This window comes from Vidua chalybeata, chromosome 11 (assembly GCF_026979565.1).
Source record: "Vidua chalybeata isolate OUT-0048 chromosome 11, bVidCha1 merged haplotype, whole genome shotgun sequence".
Taxonomy (NCBI): Eukaryota; Metazoa; Chordata; class Aves; order Passeriformes; family Viduidae; genus Vidua; species Vidua chalybeata.
In genome coordinates, this window is record NC_071540.1 from 19300536 (window position 1) to 19327227 (window position 26692).

The 26692-nt window shown below is 49.8% G+C and overlaps 1 protein-coding gene across 3 annotated transcripts; it reads right to left on the minus strand.

The window, feature by feature from the left end:
- Window positions 1-643: 643 nt before the first annotated feature.
- On the minus strand, window positions 644-26692 carry FBXO31 (F-box protein 31). 3 transcript variants are annotated; one of them, XM_053952938.1, is made up of 10 exons: window positions 26314-26692; window positions 19158-19229; window positions 17307-17393; window positions 12785-12861; window positions 11227-11394; window positions 10487-10561; window positions 8523-8632; window positions 7710-7863; window positions 6781-7142; window positions 644-5539 (listed from the first exon to the last, which is right to left on the minus strand). In XM_053952938.1, the coding sequence occupies exons 1-10, from the start codon at window positions 26690-26692 to the stop codon at window positions 5317-5319; spliced, it is 1707 nt and encodes a 568-aa protein (XP_053808913.1). In that variant the 3' UTR covers window positions 644-5316. The 3 variants fall into 3 exon arrangements, with proteins under 3 accessions (XP_053808913.1, XP_053808914.1, XP_053808915.1); XM_053952939.1 differs by lacking the exon at window positions 17307-17393; XM_053952940.1 differs by lacking the exons at window positions 12785-12861; window positions 17307-17393; window positions 19158-19229; window positions 26314-26692 and adding an exon at window positions 11848-12092.

The window sequence follows — 26692 nt, forward strand, 5'->3', positions numbered from 1 at the left end:
CGTGGCACAAGTTCTCCCATTTCCACAGACTGCCTTGGGAAAGCAGTGCAGAGCTGGAGTGGGTGTGAATTTGAGGTGTTGGAAACCCAGAGAACTCTGACAGATCCCACAGAGAAGGGGCTGACACCATCACCTCCCCCTCCTCATCCCTCGTGCTGGTTTGGTGCCAGCTCATCCCTTTCAGACCACGTGGAAGGAAGAATGGGGGAAAAATTATCCAGGATTACCTGGATATTTTTATATTTTTATAAAATATAATATATATTTTTATATAACATCCTCAGGCTTCCTTTCCTGCAAAAGCTGGGCTGGGAGGGCAGGGAGGGTTTGTCAGGGCTCAGGGTGCCAATTCTGCCAGCCCAAATTTGCTGTGGGAGGGAGCCAGGCACCACGGGCACCCCAGGGGAGATGCAGGAGGAGAGAGCAGAAAACAGAGATAAGGCAAGAATTGGGATTTCACAGCATGAGGTGTGGGATGTGTGTCTGACATCTTCAGGAAATCAGAATTGCTCACCAAGTACCCAAACAAGGGGAAAATTGTTTTCCTATCCCACGTTGGAAGATGTGGCAGCTGCACGTCAGGAGGGTGGAACAACATTTTCCTTTGGGACAAGGGGGGGGAAAAAAAGGAAGCAAACAGAACTAAGTTCACAAAACTTTGCTTTTTATTATTTGAAATTGGAAAAGGCTCCTTGGGTAACAATGATCAGGTGTAAAAGTAACACACAGGGCTCGCTCAGCTTTCCAAAACCTGGGGTGAAGTAGGCCAGGTGTTGATTTTATACATCCCATTCCTCTCAAAGCCACCAAGAAAAGAACAGGCAAACCCCCAGCCCTTGGACAGGTGAGGTGGTTAAAATGCAGCTTATGTTCTACATGGATATCTGTGGTGGTGGATGTCCAATGGTTTCCTCCCACTGCCCTCTGTAGAGAGCAGGGATTTATGCTTCACCTCATTTTTGATACTTTTTATAATAAAGAGACTTACCCACACTCAAAACCTACAGGAAATGCCCAGATTAATCCATCAGTGTCATGTTAAAGTGGTGAGTGCAAAATACACATGGGAACAGGGAAGGGGGAGTAATCAATGACAAAACAAAAGTGCAGATTGCTTTAATTAAGCTAATGAACACAGTCGAGCCAAGTGCTCTTTGCCTCAAAAGTTCCAAGGACTGCAATCCAAACGAAAACCAGAACCACACATTTGAGTTCAGCACACAAAGCACCCAAAGGTCAGTGGCACTCACAGTTTGGTACCTCTCTCTTCCACTCCACATCCCAAATAATTCACTGTCCCACTGGTAAGGGCAGCAGGAGCCTTTGGCAGCTGAACAGCACAGAGGATCAGTGGCCACGTGAGCAGCCAGCTACAAGACACAGTTAACACATTATCATTCCCTAAACTAGCAAGTTGAGCCTAAACAACCCATTTCCACACAACACCCAACACTCCCATCAAGTTCCACTAGGTTTAAATTAATTAATAGCCAAGAAAAAGTCATCCTTGTTGAAAAGTAAACACGGAGCCAGCTGTGGCTTGGGCTTTTCCTGGGAGCACAGAATTCCCTTTTTCCCCAGCACACATTTCCTCAGGAACTGCCCTCCCCCTGCTGCTGTCCCATTCCAGGGCAGCTGGAGCAGCGCTGCTGCTCATCCCACAATGGAGCTGACACCCAAATTCACAAACAATTCCATCCTTTTTCCTCCTCCTCAGTAAAATCCAGCCTGACAAATCCCCGTGGAGGGCAGCGAGTCCCCCACAACCACCACGCCTGAGCACAGCACATTCACAGCTCTCAAACCAGGCCCAAGGCAAACAAACTGGAGCTCTGATGTTCCTCTTCTCCAGCTGGCCAAATCCATGTTTTTTTGACAACACAGGGAGCAGGATGGAGGAGCAGAACCCATCCCCAGCACACTGAACCAGACACTTGTCTCCGAGTTGTCCCCGAGCCAGAATTGAGCTCCGGGTCTCGCAGTGGCCACTGGGGCTCTGCAGCCTCCCTGCAAAGGCTTTGTTTAATCCAAAAGGCTCCTGCCAAGAGTATTCCTACCCCTGACAAGTTGTTTTCCATCCTCGCCAGCGCTTTCCACCCATCTGGGATGAAGAAATCCAGCCAATTGTCCCCAAGATTTCCTGCAGAGCCAAAAGGACGGGGAGATGTCAGCAGCAGAGATTTATCACCATCTGCAGGGCCCCAGCACACATTATCCCTGTCAACAGCTCTCACAAAGATCCCAACGGGCTGCAAAACTGGGATTTGGGAAAGCAGTGGGGAATGCAGAGCTGTGCAGGGGGTGGAACAGCCTGTACCAACCATGAGCAAGCACAGCAAAGCCCTGTCCTGTCAGCACAGCTTCCCACGAGGAAAGGCAGCACTGGGAAAGCAGGAGCATCCCTCTCAGCACGGGGGGATCAAATCCAGACTGCCTGCTCCTAAATCTGTCTCCCCTTTCCCAAAGATTCCAGAGCTGGGAGTTTTAACTCCATGTTATCCTGCTTTGCTCTGGGAGCGCTGGCAGAGCCACGCACAAAGGAACGGGCACAGGAGCATCCCAGCATTCCCAAATCCATCTTCACTGGATGCCTTCCTCACCCTCAGCCAAACCAGAGGGAATTTTCTTCTGAAATGCCACAAAAGCCTGCCAGGCTCGGAGCAGCAGAAGGTGAGAAAAGGCATCAGAGGAATATTAATACAAAATTTGCTATTTCCTTTGCTCCAGACAGAATGAAGCCAGGAGGTTCCAGCAGTTTTCCCTTTAATCAGGAAATTTTCCTGACATTTTGAGGCCAGCCAGGTGAGTTATAAATAAAAAGATGCCACTACAGGGGCAAGGCAGAGCTGGGAAAATTCCCACAGAGCATCAGCCTCCACCAAAGCCCTTCTCTCCAGCCAGCCAAGCAGGTTTGGCCATCAGGAGACCCTTGGCACTGCCACTGGAAAGGTCCAGAAGGGACAAAAAGCCTGGAGAAGAGCAGATGCACAACCTGTGCCAACAACAAACAGGTGACACCGTGCCCAGCTGACAAAGGACAGAGGCTACAGATAGGTCAGTACTTGGGAGAGTGACTCAAGCCTCAGGTACTTGCAGGGCAATCAATGCAATCTGGATTTTAATCTCCATTTAAAAAAAATTAACTGTAATTTAAAATCTAAAAGCAAAAATTGTCAAGTCAGTTGTTTAAAACTTTAGGATTTTTTTTTTTTTTTGGGGGGGGGGATATTGAAGTGGGGAGGAATCTGCAATCAGAGCTACAGATCCAGCTGAAGAAGAGCTGGTTTTAGGGACAGGCAATGGGAACAGCAGCCCAAGGGCACATCTCCCATCCCTTTGGGCTGTTAGAACACAAGGCAGAACTGCAGCAGCCCAACAGCAAATTCCAAGATAAACAGGCCACTGAGATACCAAATAAAGTCCTAATCATAGAATCATTTGGGTTGGAGAAGATCTGAGATCGAGTCCAACCATTAACCCAGCACTGAACATCTTCAGCTGTCCCAGAAAGCTGCACCAAGCTGGAAACCTGTCTGCAAACCAGGCAGGAGCTCTGCACAGAGCTCAGCAGCTGCAGCACAAGGCTGGGACGCCCCATTTCAGCTCCAGGTCCCCTCTCTGCCCACTCAGCAAGGCACAGAGAGCAGCCTCTCCCTCTCTCCCAGCCCTGTGTGATCCCAGCTGGCTCTTCCCTCTGCAGGAAAACCTCTCACAACCACCCTGCTCTTCCCAGCTCATTCACCAGGCCTGTAAGAGCTCCTCACCCCCAACACTGAGGCAGGCTTGCCACTCCTCACAAAGCTGCAGGAAACAAAGCAAAAAGTGCCCTAAATCACCTTGAAATTCCCAGAGGTTTGGAGAGCTCTATCCAGAGAGACAGGAATTAATCCTGTGAGTGACATGAGCTGCTGCTCATGTCTCTGCTGGAGCCTGGCTTCTCACACAGCTGAGGGAACACATGAGAGCCAGAAATGGCAAAAAGCCCTTGTGAGAGTGAGAATAAAAGCTGCTCACAGGCACTAGAACCAGGCAGGGACTGAAATTTCTCCACAGAAGGGGCCTGAAACCTGCCAGCACAGGTACAGACACATTTACAGACCTAAAACTGCAGAGATGTAACGGCAGGGTTTTGTTAGACACTGAGCTGGGGAGAAGAGAAGGGGCCTGGAGTTTGTCATCACAGCCAGAGGGCAGCTGCAACAAAGGCTTGTGTTAGTGCTGATGGTTTCTAGCACAACTCACAGCCTGGAGAGGAGCACTGGCCAGGATTTTCTGTGCACAGCACAGTCTAAAGGGAATCTGCTCCCTTGCCTGCAGCACACAATTCCCACCGGAGCTCAGATCTGCCACAAAACCACCTGGGATCAAACAAGTGCAACTAGAAAGGGAAAGAAGGGCTCTGAGAGTGGGGCAGCAGCACCCACCACCCCAGGAGCCAGAAAAAGCCACACAGTACAAGGACAACCCCTTGTCACTCTGGACTCTGAAGGGCAAACCTGAACAGGAATGGCAGCCCTGGGGTCACACAGGACCAGTGACATGTGGCACCCTCTGCTCCCATCTGCTGGGCTCATCTCACAGCTGGGCTTCTTTTGGCTCCTTCCTGTGCCTTTTCAGACCCATTTTACAAGATGTGAGAAAACATTTCAGGTACAAACCAGCCTGAACACATGAGAGCTTTTGCAGTTTACACCCATCTCCAGTCCCACACCCAGCTCCTGCAAGGAGAAAAAGAATCATCTCAGCTCTCAGGGAGACACCCAGACCTGGAGCTTCAGGAACAGCACATCCAACAAGCTCCAGAAGCCAGGACAATGCTGCACACACTCATCTGCAGTGGGGATCCTGCCCTGGCTGAGGGAATTCTCCAGAGGAAACCACACACTGCAATTAGCAAGGATGCAGGTATCACACCAGCCCCTCCTGGCATTGCTGCACCCACACAAAGGTTTCTGGAGAGGAGGATGAGCTTTGTCACTGCCTGTTCCTCTGTCCAGCTCTGACCAGAAGTTGGTTTTTTCCCAATACATTCTTTGTTTGCACTAAGGAAGGTCTGCTCCCTCCTCTGCAGGATCCCTTCAGCTCTCCGAAGCACAGACTGGGAAACAAGGACTTCTGGGGAGCAGCGTGGAGCAGCACAGAGGAAAGGGCAGTCACGGATGTCTGAAGTGGGATGTGTGCACATCTGGGGTAAAAAGGCTTTATTCAAAGTGCATGCTTCTATCCAGAGGTACCGAGAGCGAGGACTCCCTGCCCCAGCTGGGGAGCGCAGCAGCCTTTGCCACCCCGAGCCCTGTCCTTCACTACCAACACTCATCAAGTAGCCAGGGGCTGAATGTTCTTGAGCATCTCATCAAAGGCCTCCCGGGAAGGCGCTTGGGCGTTCTGGAAGGAGACCTTGATGCGGCTGTAGAGGCTGAAGGATTTGAGCTCCAGCCAGATGAAGCCGAAGCGGTCGTCGTCGAACAGGACGAACACCCCCGGCGTCCTCTCGGGGCTGGTGAAGCCGTGGCCAGCAATGAGCCCTGTCCCGTAAAAACTGCCAGGGGATGAGGACAAAACAGGTGTGAGAGCAGCCAGGATCACCCAGGATTTAGTTGAAAAAAATCAGCACAAAACTCTGATGAAGCCACTCTGCCCGGTGTGGCAGAACAGCGAGGTTTACACGCGGTTTTTCTATTAAGATAAGGAACTCCCCGTTGCTATTTTGCAGGTTCCTGCTTTGGGTTATCCTAATTAGGACCTGCACACCAAAGTTTTTCAGTAGTTCAGCCCCCAAACCCATCGGAGATTAACTTGTGCAACTCAAGGATCAGCACAGGCTCAATCCTCCCAGGATAGCAAAGGCATGTTGAGAGCGTGAGCAGAGAGGCAAAACTTCAAGGGAGAGAAAAATCCAAAAAGCAGAAAAATCTACCAGGACCTGAGGAGGGAATAAAGGTCAGTGAAAGCTCTGAGCAAGCAGCAGGTGGAGCAGGGCTTTATCCAAACACAACTGAGCTGTGACAGCAGGAGCCTTCTGGGATTAACCAGCTCTGGGTAGGTTTTTCCATGAGCACAGATGTTTGGCTGAAGGTCACCTGTCTAAGCCTCAGCTTTTGGGCTCTTTTTCCACACTTCATTTAGTGTGCTGCTTCACCAACTCCAGCTCCCATTCAGCACAGCTCTCTGCATGCCTGCACCTCCTGCTTGGGGTGCTCAGCACCTGCCAGAGCTGCCCCAAGGCACCAGAGGCCAGGGAAAGGTGGGATAGAGCACTGTGTTCCCACAGCCAAGGGACATGAATGACACACAGGGGAATGGGAAGCAGCTTGAACAGTTCTAAATATATGAACTGGGTAGCTCTGGGACATAAAACACAGCAAAAAAAAAAAAAAAAAAAAAGGGGTGTGTGTGTGGAATTCAGGAGAGGTGCCAGCTTCTGAAGTAAATCTAGCAAGGAAGTGGGATGGCAGATGACAGCGTGGTGAGAGAGGGAACAAACCAAAGTGTGGGAAATTGGGCAGCAGAGGCAGGAACCAGAGATTGTGGATTCCACATCCCTGGAAATGTTCAAGGCCAGGTCAGACAGGGATTGGAGCAACCTGGTCTAGTGGAAGGGGTGGAACAAGATGGGAATTTAGGTCCCTTTCAACCCAAACCATTCTGGGATTCTGTGAAATCTGACCTCAAGGGGCTGGGAGATCCACAGGCAGGTAAAGGGCACACAAATACAGGACACACCTCAAAGATTCCCCCTTCCCTTTCCAAAAATGCATCAGCCATAAAACCAGCAGTTACCAGACTCGGCAGGTGCGGGGATAATCCTCATTCCTCGATATCACTCCCATGGGCAGCACGAAGGGCTGGGAAGCTGGGGCCTTGTCCTGGGTCGTCCCCTCTGCCCCAGCTGCAGTCTCTTCCCCCTCAGCACCTTCTCCTCCCAGGGGGCTGGCGGGCTGGGAGGCAGCCTGCTGGCAATGCTCCTTCTCCTCCTGCCGCTGCTCCCGCTCCTGCTCCTCCCGCCGGACCTGCTCCTGCACCTCCAGCACAATGCGGGAGAGCTCGCTGAAGTCGCGCAGGTTCTCGATGTCAGGCAGCTGCAGAGGATGTGCCAGGTCTATCTCCACAGTCTGCTGTCCAGCTGGGATGTTGGGATCTCCCTAGGGACAGGAGGGAACAGCACGGCTGCAGACACCAGTGCTACAGAGCCATCACCTGAGCTTGTTAATAGTTCACCTTGTTCTACAACCACCAAGCTGGCAATAAAAAAAAACCCTGCTTGGATCTTTTCTGCCACCTCTGCTTTCCCTTTTCCAGAACCAGAACTTTAAATCAAAAGCTGTACTTGCAAGGGTGAAAGAAAGTCAAAGCTGCAGCTGCAGAATCCCTCCCTGCAGGGAGGAAAGGAGCTCCCCTGCCTGACTTCAGTGAAGAGCTGCCAACATCTGGTACCTGCTCCTCACACACACACTGGGGATCTCCAGTGACCTGCTACCAGCTGCTCACAGAAAGCAGCTGGAAGGGAAAGGAAAGGAAGGGGGAGCCAGGAGCAACTTTGCAGAGAGCAGGTCCTGGTCACTCTGTGTGTGCTGAGATTCACCCAGTGCCACCAATCCCCACGGGGAGCAGGGTTTGAGCTGCCAGCTCCCGGACAGAAATCTCTCCTGCACATCCATGGCTCTGAGAACGCTTTCACGAGCACCTGAGAGAAAGGAAAACGCACTCACAGTGATCTTGGTGCCCTTGGCTTTCTTCCCATGAAAGCTCAGCATGACAATCTCCAGCCCGTGGCTCCCGTAGGTGCCTTTGAAGAGGCCTGGCTGGATGAGGTCCTCGGGGCTGCTGGGGGGGAGGTAGATGCGCCGGTACGTCAGGCAGTTGCTGTGCAAGACAAAAACATCAGAGAAGTCAAGAAAAACCCTCTCCCCGGCAGCATTCTGTTTGCATTCTGCTCCTCCAGCAGCTTGGGGATGTTGTCAAGACAGGCAGGATCTGTGTTTGCAGCAAGCTCAGGATTTGCTTTAGAGCTCTGCAAGCAATTCCTCCCTCCCTGTGCTGCTCTCCCCACCATGCTCGTGAGCACACCAGGAGATTCCTGCAGCAAGGAAACTTCCTCAGCCCTTGAGATTCCTAGAGAACCTGAGAGTGAAGCATATTTAAACATCTGCTACAGTGAGGTGGCTGCTAATAGAAGCTTGGAGAGCTGGTTAAAATCCCCAGTTTCTCAGGGACTCTCTAGTTCCTGCACTACAAAGCACACTGACTAATATGGATAATAACCAGACACTCCTTGGGATCACAGGCATTTGCTCTGTCTTCAAATTAAACAGAGTTAAATGGCTCAAAAGCACCTTACTGTGCATAGTTATTGTGTAGAACTTGGAATCCTATTCCTACTGCTGTCATTCCACCTCATCTCCCTGTACAGCTGGGAAGCACTGCAGAGACACAACATTCCTCTGGCTGTGAAAGCCCATGGAAAACCCCATCTCGGGGAGAAATGCTCCAGAGTGTGCTTGTGAAGGCGCAGCAGCCCTTACTCATATTGGCTGGTGTAGATGAACTTCATCAGGATGAGCTCCTGCATGTGTTCGTGGAAAATGTCCTCCAGAGTCCGGCCCCACTCCTCCCTCAGCCACGTCCGGAATTCCTGCAGCACGAGGAGAAAAGGGGGAGGATGAGGTCACGTCAGTGATGTGCCCCAGGATGGCTTCACTGTGTGACTCTGTGACAGCACATTTCACTGGCAGAGCCACAGACAGGGCACATCCTCTGCCAAGGACAGGGAAACGTGGCTGGATTTGGGAACAAGCACGTGTTGGCTTGGAAATAATGTTGAACAAGTAGTGATTATGGTAACTGCCAGTGATCACACAACAAACAGGCTCCTCTTCAAATAAATCCCAGGTAGAAGCATAAACCTCCTCAGGATAAAGGCATGAGCATGGCCTGTCACTGCAAAGTAGCTCATCTGCTCTTTCTCTCACAGTAACTCATTTGTGTGCCCACAAGCTGACTCCTGTGCCCTGTCCTGACACGCTCAACATAAAAGAAAAAAGCTTTTGAAAAGCACTGAGGGTTTAGGAGGTTAAATCCTGCTGATTTAATACTGATGCATCTAAATCCAAAGGGTGCTTTGAAAGCATCTCCTGCAGTACCCCAACTGCAGCTCTGACAAGTTAATACCCTGCCATGAGTTGGTGTGATAACAGCTTACACTGAGATAGCAGCCTGCCAAGTGATATTCCAAACCTGCCTCCTTTATCTTCCCAAGCCAGATCCTCCAATTTCCATAATGCCACGCACACTTAACGTGGTGCTTTGAAAGTATTAAAGCATTTCTCATCTGCTCCAGCACCAGAAAACACTTAACTAAGCCTTTCACCCAGCTGTTTCCCATTAGCAGACAGACATTTTACAGCATTCCTCAGAAAGCAGCTGAAATATCAGATTTGTCACGTGGAGCCAGCTGGAAGCAAACAGCAGTACCTGGCACAGGTATTCACCCTGCCATTTAAACCTGCATTTAAATGCAGGTATTTCAGTCAGGAATCTGCCTTGCTGACAGACACAGGAGAAACAACCAAATGAAGCTTTTAATCCCTCGAGCAAGGCAAGCAGTGGGAAGGTGCCTCCCTGACCAGCAGGTATCCAAGTGCAGCTGGTGCTCACTGTGTTTGAAAGATCTTAATTCTACAGACAGCAATGTCACTGAGATCAGTGCCTGGAGTGCTGCTGATGTCCAGGATGTGCTGCTGACCCTCCCTGGACAGCTCTGCTACCAAAACAGGAGGAAGGTGCTGGGGGCTCAAAGAGCACCTTGACACAGGAAACTGCCTGAAACAGCCTGGGGGTTGATCCATGCCCAATCACACAGAAATCAGAAGGGCACCTCCCAGGTTCAGCCCTGCTGTAGCATTTTGGGTGCATTTGGTGCTTAGGTTCGCACAAATAAAACCCTGCAAACAGTACAGGCCTTTGTGTTGTGTTTAATAAATTATGGGACTTAGAAGAATCTTTGAGAAGTGGGGCCTGCATGTGACTGAGCAGCAGACATGAAAAAGTGTTATCCTCAAGTGTATCTAGCAGACACTAATAGATGCTTGATCAGACAATATGAGCACTGAGTGAATGATGGTAATAACATTAAATATTCACATACAGCAAAAGCATTTTGACAGCAGAAAAGAGACTGTCTCTGCAGTAAGGTGGGTAAACCCAGTGTGATATAGTACACCTTTCTGTAGGACAACTTTTTATTAAAAACTAGCAGTGCTTCTCTGTAAGACAGATATATGATCTACTGACATACAGGACAATTTTCAAGAATTTATTGGTGTGATCTCCAGGTGCCAATATCACTCCATAACAACCATGATGCAAAAACGATTACTGAGTTCGAAATAAGAACTGATAATTGGATAATAACTAAATGGTTAATATCCATAAAAGTAGATTTTAGCCTGTTACCCTCCAGCAGTGGGAGCCCTGGCAGAGCACTCACCTCCTGCCTGCCCCCTGACATCCGGTGGTGATCTGTCTGGTTGCACTTCGTGGAGAACTCGTCCTTCTTTACAATCTGTGGTTACCAGGGAGGAGAATTGAACAGGTTACACACACCAGTTTAGAGATGCTTGGGATGATGGTAGCAAAGACTGCTCACACTAAAATGCTTTACAAAACAAACATTACTGGATTTATTGCAACAGAGAAATCATTCACTGCTACCGAGTGCAACAGCTACGGAACAGAGAAATAAAAGCAATAAAACCTCAACGCACTCGAATGGAAAATAATAGTTTTAAGCTGCTTCCCTATTTCAGAGTCCTCCTTTAAAGAAAAACAACCTGTCAGGAAGCTTTTCAAAGCATCCAATGGATGCTGCATCACCTTCTCAAGGCCTCACTGTGGAGAGAGCTGCAGAACAGGTCTGTGTCTGCCTGGGCACCCTCAGAGCTGCCCAAGGCCAGCTTACACATCCTGTCCCCAGCCTGTGCACATCCTGGTGCTCCCAGCCCATCAGAAAGCAGCACAACAGCCTGGCTGTGCCATTGCCAGGGACCAAATTCAGAGCAGGGAACAGCCCACACAACTTGTCAGACACAAAATGAGTGTAAAGCTGGTGCCCACACACACAGCAGGGTGCTGAAAGCCGTATCTCTGAAATAAAACTCTCCCAGCTTTCTGACAAATCCATTTCCAGGGCCAAAGGGCACCCACGATGCTGAGGGAGGCAGAGCTCACCTGGATGTGGCCATTATGAGGTCCCTTGTGGCCATACATGCACTCCACCGTGGCACATTTCCTCTCCATCAGGTGGATCCTGAAGAGGGGCTTGAATCTCATGGGATCATCCACGTGAGGGTCGTGAGGGGGCAGGTACATCCAGCCAATGATGAACAAACCATCCACCTGCAGAGGGACAGGACACAGAGCCCACGGGATCAGCTCTGCAGGACTCCTTAGGAGTCCGCAGCAAACTCTGAGGCCTCTCGTGGCCCAGGAGCTGCAGAACAGTTTGCTGCATTCCCAAACAGCTTTCCAGCCATTAACCCAGACCATGTGCACTCCCAGGGTGAAGAGGGCTTCTTTACAAGGCTTCCTGCACCACTGGAAAAAGCTCAGGCCTTTATTGCTGCAAATGACTTGCCTGGAGTGCAGGATCCAGAGGGAAAGACCACACAGCAAGTCAGACTCTAATTGGTTTGAGAGCTCCTGCTGGCAGATATTCCAGAATTCTGCTTCCCATGACTATCCCTGCTTTTTGGATGAGGAATTATTTGGCTTTACTACTCAGAGAGCACAGGAAGCAATACTTTCCTCTGCTGAGAGGCACAAGGGGCAGCCCCTTTCCTGCACACCTACCAGAATCCCTTCCCTCAGGGCCAGCAATTCCAGAGGCAGGATATTCTCCCAACAGAGACACCTGAGACCAAGGCAGGGCAGTGCCACAAAGTCTTTATAAGGTCACAGGGGAAGTACTGATGCAGCTGGATGCCCTCTCACACCAGTTCAGGCAACAAAAAACCCAAAGGCCTCGTGATTTGTTCCGCTTCGAGCTGGCAGCTGTTGAACCTTGGTGCAGAGGACAAGGGCTCCAGGCAAACTCCTGGCTCAGCCCTCACAGTTCAGAGTCAAATGTTGCTCATTAACTGCTCTCCCAGAGATCTTGCAGAGATCTCCACAGATCTTGCACCAGTGTCACTCTACACCTGATGCACGACTCTTAGGGCTGGGGTAAAGGTTTGCCAACCACACAACTGCAAAGCCCTTTGCAAAAGGTTCAGCTGCAGGCAAAGAAAATGAAGTAAATGACCAGACTCCTGTGCCAGCCACTGGAATATCAGTGTCAAACTCTAAATCAAGCCCTTCTCTCAAACATTGATCATGTCTTTTACCTGCTCCTGGGGCTGTTTGGTGTGGAGCTGAAATACAAAAACTGTCTGGAGAAAGGTGGTGATGATGAGAATCCCAGAACCATTCAGGATGGAAAAGAGCTCCAGGACCATCAAGTCCAAGCTGTGAGCAATCCCCACCCACAGCCACATCCCCTCCAGGGATGGGAATGCCACCATGAGCAGCCCCCTCCTGTGTTTAACAACCTTTCCTGAGAAAGAATTCCTCCTGATGCTAACCTAAGAGAAACCAAGAAAGAACCACGGAGCACCCTCTGCGTCCAAATCACTCACTTGAGGGCTGACTGCTCAGAGTTTTCAGTGGTCTGGGAATGGCTGCCATGTGTGGAAAGTGTGAAAAACCAGCTCTCAGCCCCCAAAAGGCCCAGGCTGAGGCTCTCACTCACCACCACGTTCAGCAGTCCCCCGTAGGGCCCGATGTCCGGCTGCCACAATCCCAGGATGTGCCGGTAGCGGTGCAGCACTGGGGAACAGGGAGACACTCAGTGAGCACATCCAGCCAAGGAACTGGGATTTTGGGAATGAAAACCCTGCTGCCAGGCTGCACACACAGCACCCACAACTGCATTTTCTCAGGAAGAGTGATTGTGTGCAAGCTGAGCCCTCCCCCAAGCTCACGCGCATTTATGTTCTTTATTCCTGGTCCTGTGGAAGGGCAGAACCACCTACCTCAGCAGGAATTCCCAAAAAAACTTTTGCAACACAGTCCCATTAATGCAGACCACACGATATAACCAGAGCTAAAAAAACAAATAAAAGCATCTGCTGCCTCCAGTTACCAAAAATGCACTCGATGCTTCACACTGCAAAGCAACAGAAAATAGGGAAGGGCAGGAAGGTAGGAAGGAACAGGGAAATTGTAGGATTTTGAAAGCATTTCACTGCCTTGTGTAGACAAACTTGGCTCCAGAGTTAAGCATCCTTAGAAACAGCCACTGGGAGCACGGGCAAAGCACATGGATCACTCCAGCTTGGGAATCTGGTGGTGTGGCCACATCAGTCACGGCCTTAAAAATGCTACAGAAGCAGCTACACCTCAGCAGTGCCCAAAAGCTGCTTCCAAAACCTACTCAAAGTCCACTCCAGCAGCTCAGGCTTCCCTGTTTCTCATCTCAGAGCCAGCTGTCCCTCCAATCCCACCTAAATAGAGGAATATTTTCAGCAAGCAGGAAAAAAGGGCTTTTACAGAATGATCTTAAACCTCCTGTTGTGAGGAAAGCTGAGAGATGGGACCTGCCTCCAGTCCTTACACAGCCATTCCTCTTGTCCATCTAATTCCCTTTTGTCCACCTGGCTTCCTCACAAGACCAGTAACCTTCACAAGAAGGCACAGCCTGGCATTTTGGGCAGGAACAGCAGCATGGAAACCTCGTTGTTTCCAAGAAGATGGCAAGAAGATATTTCAGTGATATTTCACATGTCCATGGCCGCCTCAGACGGGCACAGTAACTCATTTTAACCTCCAGGACTGGCTTGAATAATAAGATTGGGTTTGCATCAATTTAAAAGAAGAATTGTGTCTCAGTGCAGCAGTTCCAGCAGCTTTGTTGCATTATTTATTTCAGACAGCAAGAACCACTACAGGAGTGGTTTTATTCCACCAAAAGCAAGAACTTCCAGAGGAGTTTAGGATGGCAGGGAGGGATGTCCAGAGCTGCTGAGCTGGAGGAGCCTTTTTTCCTGGGCAGTAAACTTTAGACTGGCCTGGTTTCACCCAGGGAACCAAGTGCAGCACAAACAACACTAAGGCAAGCAGGCAAACCCCATTCCCAGCTCAGTAATTACACATTAATTAATGGGATGAGCTGCTCCGCCCACCACACTCTGCCTTCTACCCTGTCTGCCACAGAGCTGATAAAACCCAGCCTTTTTTCAGGTATTATTATTTTTTTAGGACAGAAAACTAAGCTATCCCAGGGGGATGAGGATGTCCCTCCTAGCCCAGCTCCTGTCAGGAGCAATTTCAGGAAACAGAGCTGAGTTCTGGATACAGGAGGCCAAAAAAAAAAAAAAAAGCCATTTACTTCCAGAACTTACTGGGGGAAATGCTGGTGCTTGGCCAAAGGCCCAAACAAGTCTCAAAACACAGCTCAGTTTTCAAGCCTGGGCTGTCTCTGAGCTCCAGCAAAACAGCAGCTAATATCAATTGCAGGGAAAACCTGATGAATTCCAGCTCTGGCTCTTCCTGGTAGGAGACAGGATGGATCTGGCAGTTGTTTCCCTGTCTGCTCCTCGAAAGAGAACAGCACTCAGGTCTTTCTTCAAGCTTTTCCACTGCCTGTGCTCCATCCTGGAGAAGCCTCTTGCCTATCCAAACTTCTGAGTCCACATCCTGCCAAATGGAGCAAAACCACATCCACTGGATGCTCCAGGACAGCCTTCACCCAGCCTGGATATTCCCCACGTTCCATAAGCAGCTCTGCACACCCTTCAGCTGGGAAGGGAGCCTGAATCCAGCTGGGAATGGGCTTGGAAAAGCAGGGAATGCCAAGCTGCCACTGACAAAAGGCTGCCTGGGGTATGTCCTGACCAGGAAAGATCCAATCCACTGCAATTCCCCCAGATTCCTGGGATGCAGGAAGGTCTCTAGAAGCAAAATCAGCTGGAGCAATGTAAGCAGTGCCCTGGCTGGGGATACCTGACCTGCCCGTGGGAAGAGCTCAGAGTAATCCAGGTGAGTTTACACCCCTGGGGAAAGTGATCTGAGCTCACCTGGCTGACCCTGCATGAACAGGAATTAGGGAAGAGTTCCATGGAAAATCCTGACAGCACAGGACAGGAAAAAGGGGAAATGGGCCATTGCATCTAAAACCACATGGGCTCAGAACCACAGAAAAGACCTCTAAGATCACCCAGTCCAACCATCCAAGCTTTTCCCCAAGAGAAAATGGGCACATCAGAAATTTGGGTCTGGAACTAAAGAAATAACAACTGAGGTAACAGCACTAAATGCCATTTAAGTTTGGAGCAAACATCCAGTCTCCACAAGAATCCATCTTGCAGCTTGGATTTGCTTCTCCTTCCCTCCAGCCCCAGAACACAGCTGGTGCTGACAGGTTGCCAAACCCAAAACTTTGTCCCAAATCCTGCTGTAGCCCTGCTGCTGGGCTGTCCTGACTCACATTAAACCCAAAACTTTGTCCCAAATCCTGCTGTAGCCCTGCTGCTGGGCTGTCCTGACTCACATTAAACCCAAAACTTTGTCCCAAATCCTGCTGTAGCCCTGCTGCTGGGCTGTCCTGACTCACATTAAACCCAAAACTTTGTCCCAAATCCTGCTGTAGCCCTGCTGCTGGGCTGTCCTGACTCACCACCTCCCCTGCATGGCCCCTGCTCAGCTCTTCCCTCAGCACAGGGAATTCTGCAGCATCCACTCACTCATTAATGTGTGGGAAAAACTCCATTCCCAGGCAGCAGTGAGTTAGGAACTGGAGTCTGCCAAACCCTGCAGACCCTAAGGAGCAACAGAGACAGCTCAACACCCCCTCCAAACAAACACCAAATAGTCCTGGCTTCCTTAATTGATGTAAACTAATCAGCCCTGCCCCCTCAATTCCTGCTGAACACTAAACTCCAAGGGTTTAACTATTCCTCCCTCAACACAACCCGAGGAGGGGAAAAAAAGGTTATCCACAGTGAAGAAGGCAAAGCACAATGTTTAAAACATTAGCAGAACGTTTCCTAGAGAAAGAGATGGTGCTTAAAAGGATTCAGTGTGCAGGGAGGGAATTGCTATGGGAACACTCATTTTTCAGCACTTTTCAAATGCAACACAGCATTTTTCACTGGGAAGGGCTGTGGATGTCACTGTGGCTCGCTTGAATCACAACAAAGCTCTCTGCCAGTCCAGGGCTGCCTTCGGGAGGCCTCACCAAGGCATCTGAGTTCTTTCCTCAGAGAAAGGAGCAATTCCCAACGAGCAGAGTGAGTGCTCCTGCTCTGTGCAAAGAGATCCTCAAAGAAGCACCTCAAAAAAACCCAGTGCCCGCCCTGCTCACGCTGCCACCCCGCAGGGTCCCAGCTCCCCTGACACACACCAGCCACTGTCAGAGCCCAGCACATCCCTCTGGCTGCCCTGGCTGGCTCCAGACCCTGGCAGGGGACTCAGGGACCTTGGAATGAAGTCAAAACCACCTGTGGCTTCCATTTTAGCCCGTGGAAAAAGCTGCCAAGTCTGTATGAAGAATTACAAGCCATAAGGGTTTGAGTGGTGTGATAGTTGAGTTAACACAGGGTGAGAAAGTAGAATTTTGGGGTTTTTTAGGCTAGGATTCAGAGTGTCAAGATGGAAGGATTTGGGTGTGTCCTAGCCTTCTTCTCCTTCTCCTTGCCCTCCATGTCTTGGTGTGATAGTGACACTTTTCTATTGGTTTAAGGTACAGACACAGTGTCTAACATAGATGATGGGTATTGGCACAATATTGTAAATATAATACACGTAATTTTTGATATAAAATGTAAATGCTGCCCGAGGGAGCACACAGAATGCCATGGCCAACCTGCTGGACAGAGCTCAGCAGGTCAGAGAAAGAATGTTCTAGATAAGGGAAAATAAACAACCTTGAGAAGCTGATCCTACATAATGAGAATTATGAGAATTACATTTCAGACTCCTTCTCTACATAATGAAAATGATGAGAATTACATTTCAGACTCCTTCTCTACATAATGAGAATGATGAGAATTACATTTCAGGCTCCTTCTCTGGCTGCACGGGCTGGGAAACGAGGAGTTTTACACTCTGGGGGTCATCCCGACACCGCAGACTCCGAGAAGCCACCACTGGTGGCACCTCCCTGCTGTCCCAGGGTCAGCCCCAGTGCTTTGCTCCAAGGCAGGGCACACTCCATGCAGCAGCCCGGGCGTGCTGGGTGCAGGAAGCAGCAGCAGCAGCAGCGGGGTACGTACGGCAGGTGTAAACATCTCTGTACTCCATGTGCTCGTAGTCGGGCAGGATTTTCATAAAACGCCCCGACTTCACCCGTGGGTTTATACCTGAACAGACAGAGCAGGGTGAGTGCCAGCAAACTCTGCTCCACTGGGACCAGCAAACACTTCTGTGCATCTGCACCAACCACGCAGGGAAGTCCTGAGTTTGCTTCCAGTTGTTTCCATCACCCTCAGCCTCACGTGAGCAGGATTTCTCACGCAGAGCTTGTTCCAGATTCCCACAGACATTATTTACAAATTGGCATCCAGTGAACTCCAAGTGGAATCAAAGTCCTTCCTCAAACTCTGCACTGCTGCCTCGAGAAGAACAAGTCACTCCATGGGTGCCAGCCCAGGCCTTGGATTAGTTCTGCTTTCAGGCACTGGAGCTCAGTTCCCATTTTCCCACACCATTTCTCACTCAGGGAATGGAGAAGTCCATGCAGTAATCCCAAATTAACTCCTCTGCAATTAAAGAGGTTTATGGGCCAGTAGAGAAAATGGAAACTGCTCCTGGCACAGGGCAAAGGGCAGAATCTGAGCAGAGGAGCTGAGGTGGGGCATCCTGAAAGCCAGAAATAGCTGCCAAGCATTCCCACTTTGGAGTAACCATCCCTGCTTGGGATTGCTGGCTGGGTACAAACACAGACCTTGCACAGAAGGGCAGGAAAGGCCATCTCAGGGGTGCTTCTCACACATCACGTGTGACCCTTTGCTAATGGATGCCATGGATTTGGCAACTACTCATGGAAACTTAGGTGTGAGAGAGATTTATTGCAGGTTATTAAATAAATAACCTGATTACTCTCTGGAAAGCTGGTAACAGTGGGAATGTTTAGGAAAATATCCCACAGGCTTGCCCTCTCCTCAGCCTCCCTGCCCACAGCCATGGCTGGGAGATACTGGGCTGGAGAGTCACCACTGTCCTGAGCCAGTAAGGCCATTTTTACCCACAACTTGTGCATAAAAACCACTAAGTATCACTTATGATATCTCTGAACCACAGAAGTTATGCAGTGAAAAGGACTACAGGCCATGAAGAGGTGTTGTGCCACTTAAAAATGGCAATGAAGAGCTGAGATCTGACCTGGTATGTGCTGTGTGGCTGCCACCACACAAAGATATGGGATTAATAATAATGGGATAATGGGAATTAAGGGAAGCCTCGAGGGTTAATGGGATATCTGTGTGCTGGCTCAGCATCACTCAGCCCTCCCAGCCAGGAAAATGAGGCAGGTCCATCCCTAGAGTGGTGTGCAATAGGGAAAGAGAGATATTAGGTGATGAAATAATTTTCCTGTGGGTGCTCAGCAAGTCTGTTAAAGATGGGATTAAAGCCCTTCTACCTGTTCTTCTTCCCAGCTTTAAGATGAATGCTTGAGGTCATTGCTACTTCAAGGTTCTAAAGGGTCCCACACCCACAGACATTCCCAAAACACACAGACACCTCCTGCCAGGCTCTTTTCCTTCAGGGAATGCTCATCCCTTTCCCACTCTCCTACAGCCATTTCCTTTCACTGAGATCAAAGCTTAGGAAAAAAAATACCTGTTAATTCCTTTGCAAGATCTGAAAATAGCAAAACAGGATGAAAACCCCTCAATACACCTCATTAAAAAATTAGATTCCATCCTCTTTTCCCACCAAAGGACCGGGAGGCAGAGAAATCCCGACTCCTGGTATTAAATAAAACTCCAAACATGTCAACTTCCCAATGAAACCCTTGCAAGTCAGTCTGAACAACTTCTGCCATCAAAGTTTAATAAATATTCAACATTTCTGTGCTCTCAAAATTGGTATTAAGCAAGATTTGGATTGGCTTCATCACTTACGTTTGGCGTAAACATCTTGACAGGACACTCCTGTGATCTCCAGCTTCCTCAGGTTTTCACACACTCCATATTCTGCAACAACACAGGAAAAAAAGGATCAACTCTGGCACAAAAGGGTTTGGAGTCTTGACATCAGCTACTGAGATCTGATTTGTGCTTTCTTGAAGCTGCCAAGGCAGACCAAGAATCTGATTTTTTTTTTTTGCTTTAAAAACCGGATGCAACTCCGTTGCAGATTCCAAGACGTTTCACAAGCAATGCCTGCAACAAACACACCATAAGGCACAAACACAGCCAGCAAAGTCCCAGCTGCTCACATCTCGGCCAGGAGGAGTGTGAAATGTGGGAGACATCCCCATTCCAGCTGGGACTGTGTGCCTGTTCCCAGCAAATCACTGCTGTGTGCAGCGATTATCTACTCTCACTGAGGTACCCGACAGGGAAAACTGCTTAGCAGGATCCTAAAGGAAAGGTCACAGGCTCGAAAAAGAATGAAACAGAGACATAAAACAGGCCCCAGCATGTACAAATATGGTTACACTGAAAGCAGATCAGATTGAGACAGGGCTGCTGTACAGTCAGATGCCTTTGATTGCTTCCAGAACCCCCTGAAAACAAAGGGAGTTGGAGATCTCAGAGCAGCTTTGAAGCAGAAAATGAGATTCTCTCCTTTCATTTTCAGGAAGTCAACGCTGAACTTCTAAGAAACTTAAAAAAATAAAATCAAGTACTAATGTCTTGATGCCAGGAATTCTCAGAAGAGCAGAGGGAGGAAATGAGAGAAGGGAGATCCCAAAAAATCAGCAGTGACAATGCCACCCTGCTGCAGTGACCCTGAGAGAAAAGTGCCCTCCTTGACATCAAAGACATCAACAGCACAGATGAAACAGCAGCTTTCCTCAGCAGCACAAACACCTGCCAGATATTTGACACAAAACTGTATCTCTGCAGACCCTCATCAAGTCATTAAATACAAAATGTATCCTCAGCTGAGCATCCTTGAATCGACAACTGTGGCTGTGAAGCACCACCTAATGCTGGAAACCTGCTGCAGGAGAGAGCTCAGGTTTCAGATGAGAGGAAAGCAGGAGGTTCCCTGAATTAATTCAGCCTCCTCCTGTCTATAAATACAAGCACACGATGAGAGAGGTTTACTGGCAGCCTGTCTCCAGGGAATACACATCCTGCACACTCTGGCTAGGCAGCAAGATGAGGGGGGCACAGGGCACAACAAACACACTGCCCTCCATCAAAAAATGCCACGGGCAGTGGCAGAATTCCTGCTGGCTTCTGTAGGCAAAGCCAGAGGAAGCTCAGAGGGTTCTCAGCCCCAAGGTGGGCTGGGGAAGCACAATTAGCAGAGCTGAGCTCGCAGGAAGAACAGCCCAGCACAAACAAACCATTCAGTGCTGGGGCTCTGCCAGCTGAGTGCTGCAGCTCCACAGGAGCCTGGCAGTGCCCAGCCAGCCTGCCAGAGCCCTCCAGGCTTCCCAGCACTGCTCTGCACGTGAGAGAGATGGGTAAATACAGCCAAGGGATGCAAATACATCCAAGGGATGCAGGAACAGTGTAGAATGTCCTCAGCTGACTGGAAAGTCCTTGGAAAAGGGCAGGAGCAGCATGGCTTGGGAACAGGCAGCTCCTGTGCACCTAAACAAAACTCATTTGGCCCCAGTGATGCCTCGGGTTTGGCTTTTCTATTTTTCAGGTTCTGTGCTGCTTTAGAGTGCAGTTCTGAGCTCCATATTATGGGATGCTGAGCTCTCTGCACAGAGCAGGGACACAAAACAATTCCTGCTCCAGCTGGGCACCAAGGACAAATGATCCAAAGCTCAGGCCCAGGAGCACAAACAGCGTGGGCTGGAGAGAGAAAAACAAGCAGGATGGGAGTGCCTGGGCTAAAGCTGGAATGGGACAATGAACTGCAAGGTGCAAATGGAGCAGAGCTGATCCCAGTGAGAGCCCCCATGACCAGTTGTCCATTTTTGGGACCATTTTGGTTCCTCTTGGGTGCAGCCCTGGCTGGGCTCTGGTGCTGCCCAAGGTGGATCCATGGAGGAGATCCTTTGAATAAATCCCTGCTTCATTCTCTAACTCTGCCCAGCCTGCACAAGGCATCACCAGGACAGGTGAGATGAGCCCTGGCCGCTGCAGGAGGGAAGGGATTTGTACTGCAAGCAAAGGGAGGAGACACATGGAGGATCCTTCCCAAGTGGAATCTCCAACAGCACCAAGAGTGACATTCCCTCTTCCCACAGCTTCCCAAAGCCTTCTCCCTAATCCATGAATCCCTCGAGTGAGTGCCATGGGAGATCCACCACCAGCAGGTACCTCCAAGTAACAGGGTGGGAAGGGATTTGATGGCAAAGCTTCATGCAAGGGCCCCTGATAACCTGCAGTGAAATTTTAGGAAAGCCTAACTGTTATTGAAGCGGTTGTAATTCCAATCTTACCTGGAAAGAGTCAAATAAACTCCTCTAAATAATACAAAAATTTAGGATTTCTATATTGCTACACATTATTTGTCTCTAAATATCCAAGAGAGTATTATCAAGAAAAAAAATAAACTCATCCTAATGTGCTTTAAGACTCATTTTAGAACTAATTCTTATCCTGTTTTGGTCAGCAAACAGCTACAGAGAATGCCACAGTGATGGCTGAGCTCCATAAGTGCATTATTATGCTCATACCAGCATGGCCATTTTATGGGAAAAAAATCAATCTTCAGGCTCACAGTGCCTAAAAAAAAACAAACCTCCAAATATCATAAGCAAGAAAGGCTTTTGACCCATCTCCTTTTAACTCAGAAGGCAAGAGGGACATAAATTAACAGCAAGCAGAGCTTCAAGATAATGAGAGAAAAATAAAACTGGTAAGGTTTTCTTTAGAGAGAACAGAAATCCCTTTCCAAGAAAGATCTGAAGGGCTTGAGCTTCCTGGAAAATTCCACTTCACTGCAATTAAATCTATTTTAAGGAAATGTATCTCAGAGTAAAGTATTTTTATTTGAATAGTCACCGAAATTCACACCCTTGGAAAATGGCTACTTAATCCTGCTTGCAAAGCAAGGATGGAAATTGGTTTTCAGGTTCCCACTGACCAGCTGGAAAGGCTGCTGGTTTGTAAGGAGTGCTGATTTCCCAAGCACAGGGACATGCTGCTGTTTCCATGGTCACATGCACGGGGTTTGAAGGACTTGGGAAAGCAGTCTCCATTTGGTATGAGCTGCACTAACACTTCTGCAAGTGGCATTTATCCCTGCCCTGCTCCCAGCACTCCCAAGCCTCACATTCCCTGCTCCTCCCCAAGAGAAGCTGTGTCACCTTCACCCTGCATGGACTACTCAGGAGTTTAAAAACAAGCAAGGCTCTTCCATCCCGGGCTGGGAATAACCCCTGTGCTCACATCAAAGCCCAAATTCCTGCTTTTCTGCTGCCCTTCCCAGCATGGCAATGCCAGGGAGCTGCTGGAAGCTGGGTGTGCACATCCACAATTTTGAGGAAATGAGGATGTCTGGCAGAGCTTGATCCCCTTCACCATTAGTGAACTTCCACCGTGTCCTGGCTAATCAAATCTTCCAATTATCCCTGGATAAATGCATGTTCACAAGGCTGGACACAGAACAGAGAGGACAGAAACTCACTGGATTATTCCAGATACCACAAAAATGGGAGATTCTCAGGTAAGCAGCTCTGAAGTGCCAGGTGGACAAATTTGGAACTGGCTTCTTGTTTCCAAAGGTTGAGCAATCAGACTGAAACACACCCAGTCCTCTCCCAAACACTTCTGCCAGGGGAAGGCCTGGGGCTACCATGGAGGAACAGGAGATTTGATCTGCAATAAATGCACCCATTTGTGGAAGCCCTAAAGCAGAAAGGTGGGCACCTTCAGATGTGCAGCTTGCAGACAGGTCTGAGACTCTCTGAAGGGTGGCTGAGAGTGCTGAGCACCTGCCTGAGCAGTGAGGAACAGCCAACCACTGCCAAGCTGGAGCTTAAAAGCCTGGAAAGGTCAGCAGAGATTAAGAAAAGCCACAAACTAACGCCCTACACAATGTTGTCACCTCACACAAAGGGAGGTTGGAGCCTTGTGACTTATGAAAGCCACCTTCACCAGGGCACAGCACTGCAAGAAATGGCTCCTGTTGTGGCAGCATTTGTGCATCAAACTCCTGCATGGATGCCTTGGAGACTTTTCAGAGCTGAACCCCAACCAAAAGTCTCCTTACTGAGTGTACAAACCACATTTCCCACCCTTCTCTCCCTCCTCTTTCCACAGGTCACAAACTTCAGCACCTTGGCTGACATTTTCCAGCAGGCCCAAAAGCTGCTGGAGGTTGTTGTCACAAACAAAAGCCTTTTCTTCCAAGCTCTAGAACTGGTTATTCTGCATTGCTGGTCTGATCCCAGTTGTTCTGCTGCACTTGCCCTGTTCTGGTTAAAGATAAAGTAATGAAAGATTAAGAATGGACTACAAGGTGTTAATCAAGGTAGGTCAGGCCACCAGCCAGGGTGACACGAGCTTCAATTCTGCTCCTGCTGCAGAGACCAGCAATCTCCTATTTATAGAAAACATGGAAGTGGCTGCAACCTCCCCTTGCCAAGGAAGCAATCCAGAGACATTGTTTACCCCAAACAGTTGCAATGATAAAAGGACAATAGCTCTGCCAGTCGTGTCAGCGTTACACAACCCCCCCTGCTTCACCCCAGCTCCCCACCAGCAGCAAAAGCCACTCCACTCCCAGGCAGACAAGTCCTCTGGACACTTGGAATAATCACAGCATGTTTTCAGACTAATCTACAGCTGGGCTGGCCCAGAGCAGGGCAGAGCAAGACATCAACAGTGCATGGACCGAGGGCTCCATCCAGCTTGGGGCACAGCCAGGCTGCTCCTGCCCAAGAGGGAGGGAAAAAAAAAACAGCCAAAACAAAGCCCTGCAACAACAGCTTCTCCCAGAGAAGCTTCTCTCTCTTCTGATTATTTCAGGATTCTTTCCTGCCTCTGCACTGCTCTGCACTCCTAAAAACAGAAGTGGTTTTGCACATGCAGCTGACAGCGAGATGAAGTTTCCCAGCTACTCCTGGAACATCGTGCTGGGTTTGGCTGATCCTTGTGGAGCCCTTCCAACTCAGGATATTCTGTGATTCCATGATCACCAGGAGGCTTCAGAGTGAATAAAGCAGCAAGGCACACGTGCTCCTGTTCTGTTTTTAGGACATGCAGCCTCACAACAAGGCTCAGGCAGACACAAACACACACACTGAGCTCAGATGGGAACTGGCTTTGGAAAAGATTACAAAAAACGATGGCATTTTATGTTTACATTTTATGTTTGACTACCACACAGCCACCAGTGTATGGCTGTGCAGAAACACGGCACAGAATATTTTAGGTTTTAAATATATATTTATTTACCAACACCTGATGTTTACCTATAAAATAATGCCCAGTTTTATACTCCTGTGTACAACAACTCAAAGTTACAGTCCTACCTCAGCAGAGAATGCAAAGCACCACAAACAGCCTGAGAAGTCCAACTGGGGGAACTGCTTGGAAAACCAGAGCTGGATAAAAGATTCAGAATCAGTTTCACCATGGCAGGAAGGTTTTGGCCAGGAACTGCCCCTTATCTGTTCAGCACAGCTTGGGCACCTGCCTTTGGTACAGGATCCTCCTCAGCCACAGCAGCAGCCACCAAAGCACTCTCTGACACTGCTTGGAATGGATATGTTGGGAAACTGGAGAAATTACATGCAAAGAGAAACAAAATTTGGTTTATACACCTCTCACCTGGCAGTTAGCTAAGGGCATAGACAAAAGTGCTCTCTTGATACCTTCCCTTCCTGTCCAGGTTAATTTTAGCCATACAAATTCCACTGCTTCCTTCATTTCAGCTGAGCTTTTTGGACATTGCTTTATCCATTGGAAAGAAAATCCAAGGAGCAGACATGAATTTGATAAATAAATGTAAATCCTCATCAGACCTAATTCAGTAGGTCTTTCTTACAAGCCAACCTAGCCTAGAGTTAAAAGTGACATAGATTTCTATATACATATTTTGCCAGGATCATAACCTATTAAAATAATTAATCAGTGAAGTTTTGCAAACCATTCATCAAATACACAAATCTCCAAATCACAGGAGAGAAGTATTAACACCATTTCATTAGCCTGTCTCTTAAAAGCAGTGTTAAATTATCGGGACAATGCTGAATTATGAAATAATGCTTTGGTTTACATTTTCCAGGTGCAGCCTTTGTGCTGTCCAAAGGTTCTTGGACAGTGCTGATAAGGCACAAATTCATTCCCTGCAAGGTTTCAGGCATTCCACCAGATTCCCACTGCAGGCAGCCACTGACATTCCCAAATCTCCCATCCCCGTGCCCCCACTGGTATTAAAAACAGAAAGCAAACAGGAAAATACACATGACTTCATGTGCTGGCAGCAGGAGCCCCTGGCAGGATGGCAGCGTTTGGAGGGAGGATGAGCACAGCCTTGGGAGGTGGGACAGGACCGAAATAAACAGAGAGGACAGAGAGCCACAGCGGTGGGAGGAAGAGGATGAGGAGTAAGGAGGGAGAACCGCGGCCTCACAGAGGAAAAAAACGCCTCCCAGGCCTTCACATTAGGATGCTGCAGCACAGCATCCTTGCTCCAGAGGATTCCTGGGAAAGGCACAGCCGAACCTGGAACCGCTCCACACCGGCTCTGTGCTTCCCCAAAGGATGCCCTTCCCCAGGCCCGGCCTCCTCCGGACCCAGCTCCCGGTGCATCCCCCGTGTCCCCAGCAATCCCAAGGTCCCCCCTTCTCCTCCCCGGTGCAGGGGCTGAGCACTCCCTGCCCTCGGGATTCCCCAAGGACACGCAGCACGGAGGCATCACCTCCCATCCCAATCCTCCGGCGGACAAGCCCAGCTCGACGCCCTTTGCCGCAAGTCAAGCGCCACCACCAAGGGAGCCGAGGTGCGCCCCCTTCTCCCCCCGGCACGCGTGGAGCCCCGCGAGCCACGGCCCCGCAGCCCAAATCTGATTTCCGTCCTGCAGTGAAACGCCTGTCCTGCCCCAGCCCTCCAGGACCCCCCGCCCATCGCCTCTTGCACCCTCCGCGCCTCCCCCCCGCAGCCCCGGGCCGCGCATCGCTCGGGCGGGCGGTACCTTCGCGGCAGCGCCGCCGCCAGATCGTGTCGGTGCGGAGGATGCGGCGGAAGGTGGTGCAGACTCGGGCCAGGCTGGGCAGGTCGGTACCGGGCAGGGAGCCGAAGATCTGCACCAGGAGCTCCGGGGGCAGCTCCAACAAAGACAGCGGAGCCCGCCCGGCCGGGCAGGCCTCGATAGAAGGCGGCAGCGGCCGCCCGCCTTCAATGCGCTCCGCGGCTTCATCGTCCTCCGTGACGCCGCCGCCTCCCGCTTCCTCGGGGTCCGTATCGGTGTCGGGCTCGCTGTCGGCGGCGCCGCGGCGCTGCTCCCGGGCCGCGCCGCGCCGGCGGCAGCCGCGGGCCGGCCCCACGCCGCACAGCCGGGCACACACGGCCAT

Excerpts from the sequence above, each read along its gene's own strand:
- FBXO31 (XM_053952938.1), bottom strand. The coding sequence starts at position 26,692 with ATGGCCGTGTGTGCCCGGCTGTGCGGCGTGGGGCCGGCCCGCGGCTGC. Across the intron at positions 17,394-19,157 it reads TCAAGATGTTTACGCCAAAC|GTATAAACCCACGGGTGAAG; the intron begins GTAAGTGATGAA and ends CTGTCTGTTCAG. Across the intron at positions 10,562-11,226 it reads CTCATAATGGCCACATCCAG|ATTGTAAAGAAGGACGAGTT; the intron begins GTGAGCTCTGCC and ends TGGTAACCACAG.